The sequence below is a fragment of the Leishmania braziliensis genome (genome assembly GCF_000002845.2).
Source record: "Leishmania braziliensis MHOM/BR/75/M2904 contig, possible fusion of chromosomes 20 and 34".
Lineage (NCBI taxonomy): Eukaryota > Euglenozoa > Kinetoplastea > Trypanosomatida > Trypanosomatidae > Leishmania > Leishmania braziliensis.
In genome coordinates, this window is record NC_017947.1 from 598766 (window position 1) to 618106 (window position 19341).

Below are 19341 nucleotides of genomic sequence, written 5' to 3' on the forward strand. Positions count from 1 at the left end.
TGGAGGGACACACACACGCACACGTTTGCACGTCCTTCACGCTCTACCAGGGACTTCATCGCCATCTCACGATAGTACCCGATCTCCGTTTTAAGCTGGGCAATCTCCCCTCGGAGCTTTCGCATTAGCAACGTCGTCGCATCTTCGTTCACGTGCGGCGCATTGCGAATGCTCTTCGCGCGACCCGCATACATAAGCGTCGAGATCGTCTCCTCCACGTAACGGTCCGGGGGGACTGATGCAGGCAATCATGGTGGTCAGAGAGTTGCCACCAAGAGCGTGCTTGAGGAGCATTGTCAGCTTGCTGTCACGATAAGGAATGTGGCGGCCTCCGGTGTGCTGCTCTGCACCGCCGCGAGCGTGAGATACCACACCGGCGTTCTTCCTTTTAAGTGTCGAAGTCGCCTCCGCAGCTCCGCCACTGAGCGCGGTGATCACCTTTCCCAGAGCCAGCAGCGACGTATTGATGTCGATGGACTCCTTGATAAGCTTCGCGCCTGGGCGGTGGGAGAGAAGACCAATCTTTTCGGAGCCTGCTAGGTCCACAAGTGACAGCTCGGATTGACTGAGCAGCTCACCATTTTGGCGGGCGCGGCTTTCCACGTAGATGGTAAAGACACAATGGGAGCGGGAGGACTGGCGATTGATGAGGTGACTGCTCACAACCTTCTGCTGAATCCCGCTGAAGAGCATCCCACGCATCTCATCCGGGGAGTTACAGCTGCAAATAAACAAGTTCTCCACCTTGAAGACGTCGCCCTTGTGCCAGCGCACACGCAGGTCGCCCTGATCGACGCCTCTCTTGCCGCGTGCATCCATCTGGAGCTTTGCCAGGGTGGACGAAGAGAACGGCAAAGGCGCCGCTGCCTCGTTGGCGTTTGCCGAGACGCCGATGCCGCGGAGCAGATCAGAAATCTTTTCATTGTAGATCTGGTAGAAGCTGCAGCGAAACGTGTACACCACCCCGTCGTCTGTCGTTCCGGCATTATCCGGCGATTCGGCGTCTTCCACGCCAACCGCGCGTTGCCGTTCACGTGCACGGTCAAAGAGCAGCTGAATGATACGAAGCATGATCCCGTGCTGCTGAACTGCTGTCCCGTCCACATGAGGTACCACCGCCTTGCGCTGCTGCAGATTCAATCCGCAGCTGCGCAACCCATCCATGGTGTAAGTCTTGCCGCTGCCGGTTTGCCCATAGGCGAATACGGTGGCGTGAAGCCCATCGAGTACGTGCTCCACGAGAGGAGCGATCTCCGCGAAGGTGGCTACCTGATCTGCTTCGGCAGGCAGGACCCGATCGAAGCGGTAGGACCGGCCTTCGTTTGGCGCCATCCTATCACGCACGATCACCTCGTCGCCATTGATATGAACGCGCTCGGCTGAGTGGTGGGCTTCTGTGTCCGGCTGCAACGGGCGACAGCGCACGACAACGCGGATGCAACCAAAGTAGCGCTTGCTTTCTCTCAAAGTCCTGGTCGCGTTTACGGCTCCGCTGCTCGATATGGGGTCCACGTGCGCACTGGTTCTGGTGAGATCACTGGGTATCGCATCCACATTGCGGTGATTCCATACCTCCTGCCGCGTCCTACGCGGCGGTGACGGCGTGTCGTCTCGGCTGTCGGCATTGCTCATTGCTTCCACAATCTAGTCAAGCCCGACGTGCGGCAGACAAGAGACGACGAGGTATAATCGAACAGAGGAGCAAACGGCTCGCGTGCCCGTCGGAGGGGTAGGCGGGGACGGCAGTCCACAAATGGAGCAGAAAAGCGAGCAACTACTTGGCGCCACACTGCCGTTGTTCTGCTGCCGTCGTCTCTCTCTGCCTGTCGAGTGCGTTTCTCGGCGGTTGTGTTCGCTGGCAAGCGGGGCGATCTGCCGTTCGTTCGAGAAAGGTGGTCTGTGCCACTCCGGGTTGTGACGAATATACTGCGGAGGGACCGTTGCTTGTTTGTCCGCTGACGAAAACATGTCAAGCGAAACAAAGAGAAAGACAAAACAACAGACCAGAAGAGAATACCGGCAGAAGAGCTGCGTGCTCACGAGAAGAGCGAGCAGACAGACAGACGCGCCCGTAAGTGCACTGACAGCCAAGCGGGCTCCCTTTCAAGGGCGCGGTGTTCGAGAGGACAAAGGCGTCGTCGCCAATACGCGGCACCGTCAAGCACATTCGTTGTGCGCGCGATGGCATCAACGTCGATGCCATTGCCCGCGATATACGCGCAGAACAGAAAATATATATACGCTCGCGTGATTCCTGCTACGGATCGAGTGGCGAAAGTCGAGTACACCGGATGCAGCAACTCTGCCAGCTGTGCCAACCGGATCACGACATTTTCTTTAGTTCGACGTTTTGTTACACTGACCCTCTGAGTATATAAAATCCAATCAAAATGATCCGAGGAAGGACAGAAGAGGGCCCAATGACGACCACGGCGGTAGGTCTCCGCCGCACAGAACGTGTTTTGTCAAGTGGCACCACAACATGCAAGCCCCCTGCTAGGTCACCACCTTTCCCTTCATTCTGCTACCCCTCACCGTCACTGACAGCGGTGTTGCCCCTTCTGGAAAAGGTCGGGTGCGTGTCGGTTCGTCGTTGCATCCATGCATCGCTTCAGCTTCGTTGTCGGCTTCAGCCGCGCATCAAGCAGCCCCTGCTTCTGCATGTCGAGCACGAGGGATGGATTCCTCGCCACATCCTGCGACAGCTGCCTAGCGTGGTCGAAGCGGCGTTGCTTGAGCGGGATTGAGGTGTAGTCCTCCATCTGAAACTGTCTGATCGCTGGCTTGGAGAAGAATTCGCGCTTGCGGTACGCCATATCTGGGCTCCCGGCCTGCACCGTGTAGTGCTGCCGCACGGCGAATTGGGGATCAAGACCATACAGCTCCGGCTGCTTCGTGAAGCGCTCCACATGGGCAGGCAACACCTGCTGAAGGTCGTCATCGATAACATGATTACTGAAGTCCACGGAGAGCGCCTCGGCAACCTGCCGAACACGCTTCGCCTCTTGCTTGTCGCTCACAACATAGACCCAGCCAACGTTGCCCATACGACCGGTTCGCCCACACATATGCAGGAGGCTCTGCCATGACGTCGGCGCAAAGTTGATAAAGACATGCGAGACGAGGGGCAAGTCGACACCGAAGGCCTCGGACTCCTTCAAGAGCAGAAACTTCCAGTCGGCCTTGAACTCGTTGCCCCCGTATACCTCCGAGAAGAGCCTGGCATCTACGCCGAGCCCTCGGAGTCGCCGGCGTGCACTGAGCACATCTTCCGCATCGGGAACAAAGAGAACAGCGCGGCCGGGAATCGTCTCCCGCGCATTCCACAGGACGCGCACAAGGTAGGTGAAGCGGTCTTCCTTGTGTCCGAGAAAGAAAAAGACAGTGCACAGCGGAGGGGACGCGGACGGCGGACAGTACCGTCGTTTGGACCACAGGTTTCATGCACAGTCCCTGCAAATGATCCTTCAGCTTTCCATCCACGTCAGCGGAGACCAGGGCGAGCTGCAGCACCGACCGAATGTGGGGGCCAGGCAGCTGATGGAGCGTCCCCAACAGCAGCTCCGCAGCCAGCGGGTTGCGCAGTCGCTCGCGCACCACCTCTACAGGTACGCTCTCCGGCAGCATCGGCACCTGCGCGCCGACATCGTCCACGTAGACACGCCGAAGGTAGCCAAAGTCCTCGAATTCCATTTTCTTCTCAAACAGCAGCTGACACATAACGCCCGCCGTCGTGATGAAGAGCCGCGCTGGCCCGGTGGAGCGCCGTAATCCGCGTCGAAGCTGCCTGTAATAGGACTCGTGGTCTTCTCTGTAGGTACCCAGAAAGAGCCAGGAGTAGTCATCAGCAGGCCGGTCGACCACCACGCCGCCGCCGGCTCGCCTACAGAGAGCCTTGACGGTGTCGTGCAGTCGCATGGCGTTCATTGTATTTGTCGCCACAAGCACATTCATGCCAGCAGCCTCGCTGCGGATGCCCTGCAGCAGGGCAAGGACCAGCGCCGATGTCTTGCCGCTCCCCGTGACACCGTTGAAGAGCACGTCGTTGTGATCCTCGTGGAGTAGGGCAGACAACAAGCGGGTCTGCAGGCGCGTCGGCACCGGCCCGTAAAGTTGCTCGGCAGCGGAGCTAATGGGCGCGTCCAAGCCGAGGGCAGACCAGGAAATTCCGGCCGCGTCGGTAGACTCGGCAGGCCTTCGAAGGAAGATGGAGGTGGAGTGCGAGGCGGTGACGGGGTTGCACGTGAGATCGCCTGCGAGAATCTGCCGAGCACGGGTGGAAGCAGACTCAAGAACGGTGCCCCTCACGTCCGCTTCCGTCATGATCTTGCTACTCACCGATTGATCTGCGCGAAGAACTTCCTCCATGAAGTCCAGCGAGTCGCTGTCGACCCCACTCTCGCTTTGGCTGCGAAGCAATGGCACAGCTGCGGGAGCGGGGCTGCTCTGTGAGGCACTCGCGCCCCGTTCTTCCGTCTCCACTGCCCCAAGGAGCATTGAGCCGCCGCGGCCTTCACAGGCGAACACCTGACGTGGCGCCTCGCGCTGCGGCAGCAACGCCAACGGCTGCTGCTCCACTGGGCTGTACGTCATCGTCGTCGTCGCCTTCTCAAGTGCCTCTTGCGAGGGCCAGAGCTTCTGACGAAAGCGGTAGTAGTTTCCATTTCGGTTGCGCCTCAGCCGGGTGACGAGCTCTCGGGTCTCAAATCGGTCCAGGAGGCTGCGTGGGCCTCCCGTCATGTTTGACTGCACAACACTCCGCGTAGGGATGACCAGAAAGGAAAACGCGCTCAAACGATGTGTGCAGGACGCTGTGTAGCGCCGTAAGAACCAATTGCGAGTCGCCGCCAGTCGTGGCATCGACCCTCGAAGAGGCGCCCTACCTGGCTGCATCACTGTTGAGAAAGGTGCGAAAACAATTCGGCGCAGACGGAGATTAAGAGAGCAAAAGGCGATCATCGCCGATCACACACGCACATGAGTATATCCCCATAGGGCATACACAGGGGCAAGAAGGGTACTACAGACAAAGGAGTGAGGGGTGGTGAAAAGGGAGGTGAGTGACAAGGCGACGCGTGCCTCTCTCCTGAAGAGGACTGTCGCATAAAGAAGATGCACCGCACACTCGCCGCTAACGTGCATAGGCAGCGACACAGCCAAGGCAAGTCGCACCCAGAACAACCTGCGTAGCTTGGGTTATCCGCTTTGTTGCGTCGTCTTGTTCAGCATGCTTCGCAGGCTCCCCCTTATGCCCTCCTTCACACTAGAAGTAGCCCCGGCGAAACACACTTGAGGTGAGAAGGAGAGCTGGTGTACGCCGCCGGCAAGCACAAGGAGACAGAGAGAGGGAGAGATCCCCCACACATCGGCCTACACAAACGCACACCCTCCGCTTACAAGAGCGTTCGTGGAGAGAAGTGCTTCGGCAGGAGAGTGCGGCCGTGTAATGACTCGGCTAATACTTCACGTGCATGAATCGCTGGCGCGCGTGCGCTGCACGTGCTTCTGGAATTCCTCAGGCGTTGTGGTGGACATTATCCCGGCTGCCTTCTCATTCAGCACTGCGTAAGTTCTGTACTCGAGGAAGATCGCCTTCACAACACGAGCTACAACATCCGTGACAGGTGTGGTTGGCTTCCAGTCATCGTTTTGCAGGAGACCCTCGCATACGGCGCCGTTTTCTGCTATCATGGGGTTGAAGATGTGGGTAAGAACGCGCACCACTGGCGGCTTGAACGGGTAATCTTGCTGGGGGAGGGTGAACAAGATATCGTACGTCGTGCCATGATAGACGCTTTCAGCGGGTGGCATAACGCGAATGCGCCAGTGAAACGCGTCACCGCTAGCTGTGCCTCCTTGCTCATCGGCCATGTCCACGGCTCTAATGGTGGAACTACCGCGGCTAGCCAGCTCCTTAAGACGGGCAAAGTCCATGTGCGCCCGCCGCACAGTGCGCGCTGACATGACTGCAGCAACAGAAACACTGCAACAAGTGAAACAAAGAGAAACACCGACAAATAACCGACCCTAACCGTCGTGGAGAGGTGCAAATGGCAGCAGAATTAAGGGCAATAGGAGAGAGCGTGATGGCGAGCGACTAAGGGCGCCATGTTGGTACCAACAGCGTGTAGCTGCGTGCGTCGGCGCCTCGGCTAGCCAAACCAAATCAAAGCAGCAATGCAGAAGTCCACGAGGACTCGCTGAGGTCATCTCCGTCCGTCTTTGTCTTCCGCTTCTGCTATCAGGGGAAGAAAAGACATACGCGAGTGTTCACTTGAAGACACTCGAGGATGTGCAGCTCAGAGGCGAGGAGGGAGCGTTGAAGAGAGGCGCAAAACCGGTTATCCGTGTTTGCGCGCAGGCAGCAAACGCCCTCGTTTGGCCTTTCCACGTATGGTGCGCAACGCGAGTGCCACTTAGCCGCGGTAACCATCGAGAGAGGCCTCATACAAGAGCATCGCTTAGTCCCCTCAGTGCTCCGAGTGATGTCACCGTCGCTAACGCGAAGTGGCGTATTCGGTATCAAACCGTAGCCGTTCTCCCTTGCTGTCTGGTGAAAGTAGGCAATCCGACAGCAGCAAAAATGAGCTGCAGCCCTTTTATAGGTGCATCTGTTCGCTGTTTGAGCATAGCGCTACCGACACGCTAGAAAACAAAACACCATATACCGCAACAAGTGGCCCGTGTGCCACTCGCGATACCGAAGAACAGTAGGGGGTGGGGAAAGGCGTTGTGTCCGGGGGCACTTCTTACGTCCAAAAAGCGGACAATACCGCCTTCTCGTTTTGTGTTTGCTTTTACTCTCGCGGCAGACGACGCTTCTCCCTCTCCCTTATTTCCCTCTTCCGCCACTCGTCATCGATCCACGCACGCACACGCGCGCGCAAAAAGGCTGCAGTGCCCCACTCAACATCAAATCACGCAAGCAAAACATACGACACGCCTCAGCCGTACCGCAGCAGCAACACTCAAGCAGCAACAACAACGCCAAAGGTCACCATGAAAGAGTATAGCGGAGAAACGAGGGAGAAAGCGGAGAGAATAGCAGTGCCCCAATGAGGCCTTTGTTTTACTGACGTGCTCCGAGACGAAGTGCCTTTTTGGTTGCGGTTTGCTCTCACGGCTTCCCCCTCCATTTTTCGCATCTGCGTTCCCTCGATGAAGGGCGCATGAGGCACATTGCGTGGGTCGGCGTGTGCTCCCGCTGCGGTTCAACGATAAAGCACGAACATTTTAGCAAACGCAACGAAGACCCCGATGCGTGAGGAAGGCAATGCATCGAAGCGAAGACGTTCAGCGCCGTTTCAGCCACAGACAAACACAAACACAAACCTCAAAGGCATACATACAGAGCGACCCATTCAGTGGAATCGAACAAGGCGCGTACGACGCATGCGCATGCACACACCCGAGGAGCCTTCTTGCCATTGTCAACGTGGAAAAAGAGAGGGAGATTGAACACTGAACAGAGGAGAGTGCGCAGTCCTTTAGCGAGTCACCATGCTCGTCTCGACTCCCGAATTGTGTGTGCGATCGTGCTGCTTAGACCGAGGCGATGCTGACAGGAACGGAGAACGTCTCCCCTCCATGGCCAAAGACACGCGTATGCACTGTACCCGCGTACAGGCGAGTGTGGGGTACCACCTGTCTGCCCAGCTCCCCGTCTCATCTCCCCGTGTCGCGCTAGTCATGTCCCTTCGCGCTGGGCACACCGGACCACGCATGATAGGTGAGCCATGCAGCCATGGTGCTCTGCCTTGACAGCATGAGTGTGGGAGTATCCCTTGTGGAAAGCAGCGAGGGAAGAAGTGCCATCAGCATGAGGGTGAAGCGCGACCCCAACAGATAAGAGCAAAACAAGGGTCTGAAATGCGCGGCGTACCGCTCGGTGCCCTGCTGCAGCTACGCCGTCGGCGGGGTTGTGTTCCCAACACGCTCCCCGTAGTGGTGTCTTGCTCTGTTGCCCAGCTCACGCACGCGGCTCCCCACACGTTTTATGTCGCGCCGCTTGTCGTCATCGGCGTGATGCGCGCCGTGGGGCCCTCATTATGGCCCACCTAGACGATTTGCCCAACCCACCCAGGCAGGCGCCGGCAGTGCGGCCAGCGGTGCGCCATGCCGCAAAAAAGCGCCACCGATAGGAGAATGGCTGCCCTGCTCCTTTGAGCAGCAACCAAAATTAGCGAACCGGCGTCATCGTGACGCGGGCCGTGAACCGCGGTCACCGCAACAGACACTCAAGCGGCCGCACTGTCAGGCTTCAAGTTGATACCGCGAGCAATTCCCCGGCAGTATGTTCTCCAAGGATGGCGGTGTTGGCCCTGCAGTCGTAAGCGGCCCACTGCAGACGTACACCTGACGGGCGGCTTCAGTTTCGTCTTGGTTGAGAGTAACGTTGAACCAGCCCTGTCGCCTGAATCGCACATACCACTGCCACCTCCACGGCGCGACGCGTGCCTGCAAGCTGCGCATTGCTCATCGACCCATTCACATTCCCACCAGCAGCAGGTCGCGCAGCGTAGGGGGAGAGTGGGAGCCAGCCAGTGGTGCTGTCACCGCTTCCACTACCTCAGAGCTCACACGTCACCGCATTGGCACACCTCATCAGTCATTCGGTTAGTGGCGCAGAGGACGGAGAGCGCCTTTGGCCCAGCACCCGCGGGCGTCAGGAAAAGCAACATTTTTAGCTCTGCTACTCCACCCAGCGTCGCACACAGCGCTCCAACGTGGTGAGCAGCCCAGCTGAACGGTCGCCTCGCATCTCTTCGCGGCGACGCACTGGCTCAACTCCCGTGGCCACAAGCGGAAACGCTTCCGGATCTGGCCCTGTCTCTCTCCCACCACGGAGAGGCAGGAGCCAACCACACAACTGCGGGAGTCGCAGCACTCTGCGATGTCTGCCCACTGAAGTGCTGCCGCATCTTTCTCCATCGTCGTGTGGGCTTTGTGAGGCGGGCAAGCCTGGCGGGCGCGTGCGCAACAGCTCCCCCAGGCCCTCCATCCTGCGTCTTCGCTCCGGCTGCAGCGCCGCACATACACACACACACACATAGCCGCAGTATCGCCGAGTCGCTACACAGCTGCTATGGAGCAGCGTTGGTAGGGTGTCGTCCCCACAGGTTTCGGCCCACTCCTCGTTCGCTACAGCGAAGGCACGCCAGCAAAACGGTTCCTAGATGACGTGCCAGCCACAGCTGCATCGCAGCGTACGACGCGATGGGCTCACCAAGCGCCGTCCACGAGATAGAATGACGGCCGTGCAGCGGTACACCGCTCAGCGTCGGCTAGCGGGTTTTCATGAATAAAAAAACACAGGCTGCTAGTACGCAGAGCTGCTCCTCAGCAAAGCCGCTGCTAGTCAGTGCCGGCTACCCAGCAGAATGATATAGCAGCCCCAAGGCGCCCAGCGCTCTCCGACACCATCGCCAATGAGAGTTCGCAGGGGGACTGGTGTAGTTGCCGCAGAGCATCCTCTGTGTCCTGAATACACGCATCCCTTGCCCGACACAAGTTCATGCAGTGGGTGGGCAGGAGCGCCGTCCCCGGGCGCCTCAAAGGGTCCCACGTGCCGGTGAGTAGCCGGCATTGTTGACAGAGGCTGCGACGCTGCACCCACTGGCTTCGGCGGTGAGACGAGGTGCGCAGGAATGTTCGCATTCCATCTGGCCGCTGGCGGCTTTGCGGGTCCCCATAACTCCCCTCTTGCTGTGGCTACGTGGATGAGAGCCCCCCGACTACCTGCTCTTCGGCCGCCACTTGCTCTCCTGGAACCGTTGGCTGCTCAGACCCGCGATCAAGCGCCAGGGTCATGAAGCCCATCGCCTGCGCGTCGCAGGGACATACACTGCCGCTGGTAAGCCCACGAGAGCACTGTATCCGAGGATGGTGGGAGGAGATGGCTCTGCTCAAGACTACCTCACTGTGGCCGCGCCTTCGTCGCATCCCGTCGCGCCTGCAAAAGCCCAGTGCCGTAGACCATCGCGAGCGCAGGGTGCACCGGTCGATTGTGCGAATCCGGGCATGGCCCACGCTCCGCCAGGATGCGGTCACGTCGCCCGGAACCACACATTGTGCCAGGAGTGTCGCCCCCGCGCAGCCCGATCACAAGCTGGCCCAGGTTGTATCCGTTGCGCTGCGACAGCTGGCCGGCATTCAGGGGGCTGGGCGTGGAGGAAGCCCTCCGGAGGACAACCCGCCATCCCTCTCCGCCGTGCGTGTGCTGCTTCGCCATGAAGTCCCTCAGCGGCGGCAGAATACGTGCTCGTTCACACGTGCCTGGGGGGTGCGTCCTCGAGGCGATGAATGCACGCCACATCCACCTGACCCTTGCGAGCGTGAGGCCAGGTCACACAGGCGAGGGCAGCGCACAGCGGGCGCACCGGCGTTTGCCCACCGGATCTCGACGGAAACGGTGCCCCTTTGCGCCGCGAAGACCACAGCCACAGGCAGTGCTCTCCAATCTGGAAGGGTCCCCCCAGGGCGCACGAGGGACGCGAGAGAGCGAGATCAGCGGAGTCACGCGTGCGGCGTGCACACACACACACACCCTGCGGCTCTTCCCCCGCAGGGACTCCTGGGCTCCTTGGCTGACATGGGAAGAAGGGCAGGAGGGGGAGGGAGGGCAGCGAGCGGGCGTCAGTCTCCGGCATTCGCTGTGCGCAGCGCGCCCTCACCGCCACGGGCACAGATCAGTGGGTCCGCATGCGCACATCCCCCACAGGGTGTGGGTGCGCCTCCTCCTTCCCGCTACTCTCCTCCAGTCGCACCTGCAGTGGCCGCGGTGTCGCTACAGCTCACGAGGATCTGTCTCTACTCCTTCCCCACTCGCCTGTCCCCGCGGCCGCCCAAGAAGTACGCTAACAGAGACCCGTGCTCACCCGGCGGCTGGCTGTACAGGTACACTGGCAGAGGCCGCACAGCTGTGCCGGCCCACGCACAAGCGCACGAGGAGGCACGAACACACCGACCCCAGCCCGCACATGCCTGCTTCGTCCAGACGCTACCGCAAGACGCACCTCGCAGCGGTGTGGAACACCCGCTGCATGAAGGCCCACGCGTCCAGCACTGCGTCGCACAGCACAAACTCCTGCAGACCTGGATTCGCCAGCGCCGACATCCCCCCAACAGAACCATCATGCACGCCATCGGCGAACAACAGCAACGCCATCGGTGAAAGCGCCGCGCCGGTGGACGAGCCAGGAGGCCCCAGTGCCGCCACTAGTCCGTGGTTCGCTCCCACCAGCCTCAGACTTGTGTGTTCGACCACGTCCACCCCGCGCTGGTGCACCCCAGCGTACAGGTAGCCGCAGTCCCTGCCGTCCGTTCCCACAGTCTCCACAAAGCACAGCAGGTCAAGCGCATCCAGTATGTGCCCCATGTACCCGAATGCCTGCTCGCGGGAGAAGGGTGGAATGTGCAAAACAACAAACCGCGGCAAGGACAGCCAAGTCGGAGCAGGAGGCCTCAGTGGGCACCCCCACCACGACATGGCACACACGGCGGTCGAACGCCAGCGCGGCCACGTCCCTGTGCACCCGCTGCATGCTGCTGCCCTCGCGCAGCCGCAGCACGACCAGCGGCGTCTCCCCCCCACGCGTAGCGCGGGCCATCCGGCACGCCTCCTCCACAAAGTCCAGCAGGTCGCCGCACACCTCCACGCTGCCCACGCTCAGCGCCCTGGCAACCCTGCGCAGCGTGTCCTCCGTGGCGCGGACGTCGACGCACACGTGCGGCACGCCCTCCTTCAGCACGGCGCGGCGCCACAGCACACTCGCGCCGCTGCCAGCGCTGCCTGTAGAGGCGACGGTGCGGGGAGGCGCTGGCAGCATCTCTGTTAGCACCTTGCGCACGACCGCCTCCCCGTCCTTGCATCCCACGACGAAGGCCCCGCCGCCCGCCGCGAGCGCACCCCCGCACCCCGACGACTGCGCCGCCTTGGGGAGCGTCTCGATGTCTGTCTGGTGCTAAGGACCCCGCTGCTCCCACCGGTAGGCGCGCACGTTCGTCGTGAAGACGTGAGTCACCTCCAGCAGCCTCGCATGGTAGAGCAGCTTCCTCCGCCGCCCCAGCGCCACAATGCGCTCAGGCGTCACAGATAGCTCCACCTCGCCGTCGTCCCTGAGAAGCACGCAGGTGGCATTGCCGTTCACCCTGGCGACGGTCCCCCTCATGCACACGGCCGACAGCACAGCTGCACCTCCGCTCGCAAGGTTTTTCTCCAGGCTCACCGTCACCCGCATCCCAACACCCACCAAGAGCGGCGGCGCAGCACCGCTACAACGGAGCACAACGGCGTCGCCCACCCTGCCACCCAGAAACATTCTTAACCGGCACACTGCCTTCCACATCCTCGCGACGAGGCGGCCAAGCGCCACAGGACGGTCTTCAAAAACGTTGGCCGGCTGCGTGGGGCCCACACCACCCAGCGCCTCCCCCATGCAGTCCCGCAACTCTCGCCGATAGTGTCCAGGCCGCGCCGAGCCGCAGACCCAAGGCCTGCACTCAGAAGACAGCCCTCACGCAAGGCGGACGCTGCTGCACCAGAGGGGGCGGCGGCAGCTCCACCCGTGCCGCGTGCGCGCACACACAGGTGCAGGCGATACCTCTCAGTATTTGCGCCGCGCCAATCCACGAGCATGTATGCCCCTGACGAAGCATGTGCGCCTCGGGCATTCGTGTGCGGGCGCCTGCGTCCACTTCAGCGCTGCCGCAGAGACAGAGAGAGAGGAAGGCCAGAGAAAGAGGAATGAGGGCAGCAAGAGCCTGCGCCGCCCCAATGCACGCACACACATGCATACACATGTGCACACATCCAGGCATGCACTGGCACGGCAGAAGGCGCGCACACATCGCAGCCCGGTAATGGTCGCCGCAATATGCTCGGCGTTCCCCCTGCCCGCCCCCTCAAAGAGGACGGGTGGAGTGGCAGTGACAGCGGCAACGCTGCCGGGCTGAGCAACCAGAACACAGCAAGCCAGACTGAGGGCAAAGAGGCACGGGGGACGTAAGAGGAAACAACAAAAAAAAACGAATTAAAGAGAAGACGACTTAGGGAAACGCTCACACGCCCCGCCATCTCCAGCGGAGACAGTGGGGAGCGGCTGGAGCACAGGACAGGGTGCGGCTCACGCTATCACGATCGACCGCACACACTCCAGCCGTGTTTCGAGCATGCATCGCCCTGCCTGTCCGTCAGGGGCAGCGAGACGTCTCGCTCCAACGTCTCACGCCCCTACGGCCACGCTCGCCTCACCACGCATGCAGCTGCAGAGCCCACCCGACCCGCTGCAGGCACCGCACCGCGCATGGGTGACGTGCCTCGCCCTCTGCCGCCACTAGCAGCGTCACACCTCAACACGGCGTGGCGGCTCTCCGCACGGCAGCCCGGCGCACACGGCGGCCTGAAGAGGCGCCGACAGAGGCGCGAGGGAGCGCAGCATAGACAGCAGCACAGGAGGGGCAGGGGGGCACGAGGGCACAGCGTGCGCACACGCGGCAGACAGAGGGTTGGGGGCCAGCGGGACAGCCGCGCTGGATAAGGTGGGCGACAGAGGCGCGAGGGCGCGGGCGGCACGTGCGCGAAAAAAAAAGAGAGGGGAGGAAAGACACAAACAAGAGCATGGAAAAGACTGCCGCTTGCGCCTGCACGCATCGGGGCCACGGCACGGCGGAGAGCAGCGCCTCAAGGTGAGGAGGTGCAGCAGGAGCGCCATACACCTTCCACCGCCCCTGCGACACCACGTCTCCCCACCTCCCTCGCTGGAACCTACACCGGCGACGACCGCGGCGCATCTCCCTCGTCGCTCGCGCTCTCATCGCGCCAACGGCACGCAGGGCGAGCGTCAGCGGGCACCAAGCGCCGTTGAGACGGCAGCAACGGGGGATGGTCGCGGTGGGGAGGCGACACGGGGGCCTTGTTGCCGCCAAGCGTGCGCCGCAATGAATATCGCCTTTCCTAGGAAGGTCGATGCCCTCAAGAAGCGCTTTCCGCTGCTCTGCGACCCTGTTGTGCAAGTGCACATCCACGAACTGCTGGACGTGGAGGCCTTTCTGTGCACGATTGAGAAGGTCTCGCCGCGCTAGAACGTGCTGATACTGCTGCACTACCTGCGCACCAAGAGTCAGCAGGAAATCCGCCTCTTCGCCATCGGCAACACATGGGAGTACGAGGGGCACCCCCCCGGGGATCACGCACCATCAGCAATGCAGAGAAAGGACACAAGGGCAAGGAGCCACGACGGCAGCGAGAGACATGCCGCGGCACAGAGCAGAGGCGAGCATCCGCAGCGCTCGCGGCCCCTCGCCTTAGCGCCGACTACAGCTCCGCAGGCGCCTCCACGGGAGCCTCGCCGTCGGTACCACGCCAGAGCTACGGCTACCCAACAATTCTCCTTAAACTCTATAATGTTCCTTCTTTTTGTTCTACCTGGCCACTTTCTGTGGAAATTGTAGTGCCTATTGACAGCACCAGGAGGAGTATATTGATAATATCCAGCACCCAGGCAACCACGAAGAGAGCGAAGCCGACACCGTATTGTGTAAATCTCTGGAGATCTGGGCATGGCCCATCGTCATCTCTAAGAAACGTTATGACCATGGTAGCCCAGACAAAGCCCAGGGTGATGGCCCCAGCAATGTTGAGCCCAAGGCATATCCAGCGTAATATAAGGCGATAGAACAGCATAACAACGCCCAGGACGAACGCAGCGCCGTATATGAAGATGGAGATAATAGCGAGAGCCTCAGCAGCGCGGAACAATCTCAGGCGACCAGGGCAATCGGCCCACACCCTGTACACCGTGATATTGTGTGATATACTGTTGCATGTGTTCTTCAAACCCCACAATGTCATACAGCCTGTAAAGTTGAAGAAGATCATACGGAAGCGAAACATGTCGAGGGGCGTCGCCACCAGCACAAAGAAGAACGCGATGAACTGGAGGACCGCGTAGAGTAACAGAGCTATATTGAACTCCATTTTCGCAGACACACAGCAGCACGCGGAGAGAGATGAGCAGGTGGTGCAAGTCAGGGGAGGTGACGTATGGATGAGGGTCAAGTGGGAGAGGGCGAAAGTGAGTCGAGTCTTCGCACAGAAAAGTTGTTGGTGCTGCCGCGTGTGCGTGTGTGTGTGTGGTGAGAGAGGAGGGAGGCATGAAAGGGGAAGGCAGGGCGAAAGGAGGGAGGTAGAGAGGGATAGAGAAGGAGAGGAGAGGTGTGACAGCCGGGCGGAGATCTTATCCGACAAGCGAGACACCACACGCCGGCAGTGGAGAAAGGGACGGCGAGCAGCAGCGCAGCACAGCAGGACAGCGAGAGCGGCATAGAAAGGAACAGAGGACGCCGCGCACATGACCCTCATACACCCTCCTGAGAGTCTCGGCAGCAACACAGTGGCGCGGCGCACGGCGAGGACGAGAGGCGAGAGCGTGGGTGCGCAGAGCCGCACACCCGCACGCGTGTCGCAGGGGTCGTGGCGCGCCGCTCCTCCCTCCCCTCGCCGCCGTCGAAGAGAGGAGCGTGCGCGTGTGCGTGTGGAGGGGCCTCGGTGTGGGTGCAGGGGTGCTGCAACGCCGTCACTCCCCAACCACCTCCCATACGCCCGGGGATCAAACAACACGCCGATGGCGGCATTTCGAGCGGAGGCAGTGGGCCAGAGACACGCTCATGTACACAGACATCGCCACCACTGGATGCCTTATGCAGAAAAGCAAAGCGGCATCCCTTTTTTGGCTTCGTACTATCGCTCACCTGTCTGTCGAGGCGCAAAGGCTATTTGTGATAAAGTAGGGAAGGTGAATGACGAGGAGCCAACATGCGAGTGGGTTAAGGGGGTGGTGATGGTGGTGGAGCTGCAACGACATGTAGTGCTGAAAGGAGAGTTGGCGCCCGAGACTAGAGACACCAAAGTGCGACGACAACGGGCACGAAGAGCAACGGAAGAATAGCGGCAAGAGCGTGAACCACCCTAGCACGTACCCTCTTCTCCTCTTCTCCTCTTCACCGTGTTGCAGGCGTAGTGGGGTACAATTCGAGCACATTGTCGGCCTCATCGTTGATCTGCTGCTGTCTCAAAAACTGCTGAAATGCCTGTTCGTCGTGCACGAGAAGCTTATACTGGGTCCTTTCGTTAGACTCGGCAAGCACAGGGGGCAGCTCACCCTTTTCGAGTTTCACAAAGACGTTGTTGTTGTAGAGGGTCGCTTCGTCTACCAGGGATACGTAATTGGTAAAGTTCTCCGCAAAAAGCTTGAAGGAACGCAGCTGAGTCGAGATGGGGACACCGCGGTTTGTCTGAAATTTGCGCAGAAAGCCGCGTGGGACGGCAGTCTCCACCTCTACAGTGATGCCGAGGAAGATAATTTTGTACGGCATGGGCAGAGCGGGATTACGAGCTTTGGCGGCGACAAAGTACTCTTCTATCTGCGTCTCTTTGTTGTACCCTGGGCCTTGCTTAAAGAGAGTCAGGTGGGCATCGCGCACCATGGCGACAACCTGCTGCACGAACGGCTTCCACATCATTGTGGCATCGAGGACAATGCTGCGTCCTTGGTTGATGGCCTTCACCAGAAGGTTCTCAGCAGCGCGAGTGCTATGCGTGTGCGCCTGCGAGGACGACATCTCGCTCTCGAACGGCAGCTTAAACTCATCGGCATTCACAACAACGCTCTGCTCCTTGTGGCTTTCCCACCAACTGCTCTTCGCGAGTGCCGCGACGGCTGTCGTCTTGCCTGCGGCCATGCCACCGCCAAGAAAAATGAAGACAGGTTGATCCAGCAGGTGATGTTGCTGCTGCTGAGGAGCCAGTGTCAACGGGCTTGGCGTGTGTTTGCTGCACTTGCCGGCACTCCCAGCTACACCGAATTCATCCTTGCAGCCTTGCAAGCGGCGGAGCGTCACCACTGCCGAGTGCAGCTCGCGATACCGCTTGAATTTCTCTTCTTGGCGTATGTACTTGATGCGCGTGAAGAACTCGTTCATCTTGCGCAGCCGAGGAACACTCGCCCCGCGAGAACTGATCCATTCTACAAGCGCAGATACAGTCTGCACGCCATCCAAGGGATAGATGATGTAGTCGCTGCTAACCAGAGTGTCTTTGAGAGAGTCAAGACTCATCTTTCCGCTGTGTTCTCCCAGCGGCTGCACCTTCTCCTTCACGCTGGTGCTGTGAACGCCAGAGTTCTCGAGGTTAGTGGTGCTCAACTGCGACAACGCGGCTATAGAGTGGCCTTGAGCCCTTTTGCCCACGAGGGTGCTGAAGAGAATTTCCGCCGACGTTGGTGGCGCGCCTCCCATCCCCGCGTTAAGCGCTTGCCGAAATGGTGAGGATACGTCTGCTGGATTGCCGCTTGACGTGCTCGGCTGCTCACCTGATGTGGCAGCGAAGGCACCGACGCTCTCGTACACCCCACTGTGGTTCCTTATTGGTAAGCTCCGGGATGAGCCTGTATTACTGCCTGTCGGCGATGGCGTGAGTACTTCAGTTCTTGCGGCCCCAACCGTCGTGTATGCTTCCCCGTCGCTGCGACCCGTTGTGCGCCGCGCTGTTGCTTCTCCGTGGCGGCACTTAGGCAGCGAAGCTGAGTCGACGTGGGGAGAATAGCCACGACGAGGCGGCGACTCAGCCTCCCTCCTAGACGAGGTGTCCTCCACGCAGAGGTCAGGGCGCAGGTACGGCGACGAAGGTGTCCGCGTGAAGCGCGCGGAGCCCTTTACCAGGCCTTTTGGTACCAAAGACGTCGACGAGGTTCCCGCGCCAAACGCCGGGGTGCCTGCTATGCCGTCCCTTTTAGAGTCGGCACTGACGTTGCACGTTTTTTCCTCAACGGCGTCGTCAGTGCGAGTGTGAAGACCGGCGCTCGGACTGTGGTGACGGCGATTTTGATAGCGCAGCGGAGGTGTGTAAACGATCGTTGGGAACCAGCCGACATTGTACAGGCTTGACAACTCTGGTTCTGCGACGGCATAGACGACGGCTATCGTCGGCATCGGATCAAGTAGTCGCTTCGCCGCGATCTTTTGAAAAACGTCGATCACTTCGTTGCTCTTGGCCGAGTACTTGGCATGAAAGACAATCACCAGACCCGTTGTGTTGCTCAGGAGTGCGTCGCGGTAGTTGCTCAGGGTGAGGAACCGCAACCCGTACACCGCAGCGGCGTTGAAGGCGCGGGCCGACATGACGTTTGGGGACCGAATAGGGACGACGGCACCACCTAAGGCGCTGCTGCATGCTTGCACGCCGACTGGGAACGCGTTTTGGGACAAGGTGGATGCCCCATCGTCGGCTGCAGTTTTGCCAGACGTCGGCGAGAACGTTGGCAGCAGGGGGCCCACAATGCTGACGGAACGCTTCCCTTTGGCAGTCGAAGCGGCGGTAACGTCTTGAGGCAGACTGGGAAAGCTGAACTTCCCCACGTCAGAACCCTTAGCCGTTGATGAGTCGCTAGTGGAGACGATATGATCTCTGTTGAGGTCGGTGCCGGCGACAGTACCAAGGGGGCTGCTGACGACGAAGCTCGAGGAACGCGACGAGCCCACGCAAGGGGACGGAACCACCCCTGAGTGGAGTGTGTAGAAAGACGATACGCTCTCCGTGGGGTCCAGGTAGGTGTGTGGGGGGAGAAGCCAAGGCGTGTGCTCGCTATCATCCACACCTTCCTCGGGAGCCAGATCAACGCACAAGGGCAGCACGTACTCCCGCACGTACACCTCGTACTCCCTGTTGATCTGGATTACGTAGTCGGCTCGATGCCAGTTCCACGAAAAGTACATGGGTACCAGAGTATTAAGAATGGAGAGCAGGTGTTCCACTGCCTTGTCCGGATCGCAACAGCACATCACAGTTGCCACATCACGGTCGCGAATGGGTTGCTCAGGTGGATGCGTTGCACATCTGTTATCGGAAGCCTCTTCGCTCGAGTCCTTCGCGTCGCACCCAAAGTCGCAGGTGGTGTCAGGGGAATTGATACAGTAGGAGGCACGTTTTCGAATATGCTGAACGAGACGCAAGCGGTCTTGCGCAAAGCGAATCGCCCACTTGTGGCACAGCTCCTCTAGCAGCTCTGGGTTTTCACGTGTGAGGAAAAGCATTGTGCAGCACGCAGCAAGCTTCGCAACATACATGTACGGCGGATGCTCGAGTGCCTTGAGGACATACTCCACAAAGGGCACGTACGGCGGTGGCGATTGCATCATCATGCGGAGTCGGGAAGGAGACGGAGAGCAAACGTTAGAGCTAAGAACAAAAATTGAAGACCCAAAGAAACAAACCTCGCAAACACAAAAACAAAACAAACTCAGAAAAGGGTAGAGCTTCAGCAAATAATAATAATAAAAGGCAAA

General features: G+C 59.9%; 5 protein-coding genes and 1 pseudogene across 6 annotated transcripts; all 6 read right to left on the minus strand.

Annotated features, from left to right (window-relative positions):
- Positions 1–90: 90 nt before the first annotated feature.
- LBRM_20_1440 (putative kinesin) lies at positions 91–1632 on the minus strand (the record flags this gene model as incomplete). Its single annotated transcript, XM_001564377.1, has 1 exon — positions 91–1632. One exon carries the CDS (start codon positions 1630–1632, stop codon positions 91–93), a length of 1542 nt encoding a protein of 513 aa, XP_001564427.1.
- Positions 1633–2537: 905 nt separating this feature from the next.
- RH (putative ATP dependent DEAD-box helicase) lies at positions 2538–4860 on the minus strand (the record flags this gene model as incomplete). The annotated part of the gene is given in 2 exon segments (XM_001564378.1): positions 2538–3068; positions 3073–4860. Coding segments are annotated over 2 exon segments (2319 nt in total).
- A 603-nt stretch (positions 4861–5463) lies between these two features.
- Positions 5464–5964, minus strand: LBRM_20_1460 (putative ubiquitin-conjugating enzyme; the record flags this gene model as incomplete). The annotated part of the gene is made up of 1 exon (XM_001564379.1): positions 5464–5964. One exon carries the CDS (start codon positions 5962–5964, stop codon positions 5464–5466), a length of 501 nt encoding a protein of 166 aa, XP_001564429.1.
- A 5035-nt stretch (positions 5965–10999) lies between these two features.
- LBRM_20_1470 lies at positions 11000–11871 on the minus strand (annotated as a pseudogene). The gene is given in 2 exon segments: positions 11000–11464; positions 11467–11871. Coding segments are annotated over 2 exon segments (870 nt in total).
- Positions 11872–14398: 2527 nt separating this feature from the next.
- Positions 14399–14977, minus strand: LBRM_20_1480 (putative amastin-like surface protein; the record flags this gene model as incomplete). Its single annotated transcript, XM_001564381.1, has 1 exon — positions 14399–14977. One exon carries the CDS (start codon positions 14975–14977, stop codon positions 14399–14401), a length of 579 nt encoding a protein of 192 aa, XP_001564431.1.
- A 1022-nt stretch (positions 14978–15999) lies between these two features.
- LBRM_20_1490 (conserved hypothetical protein) lies at positions 16000–19194 on the minus strand (the record flags this gene model as incomplete). The annotated part of the gene is made up of 1 exon (XM_001564382.1): positions 16000–19194. One exon carries the CDS (start codon positions 19192–19194, stop codon positions 16000–16002), a length of 3195 nt encoding a protein of 1064 aa, XP_001564432.1.
- Positions 19195–19341: the final 147 nt, after the last annotated feature.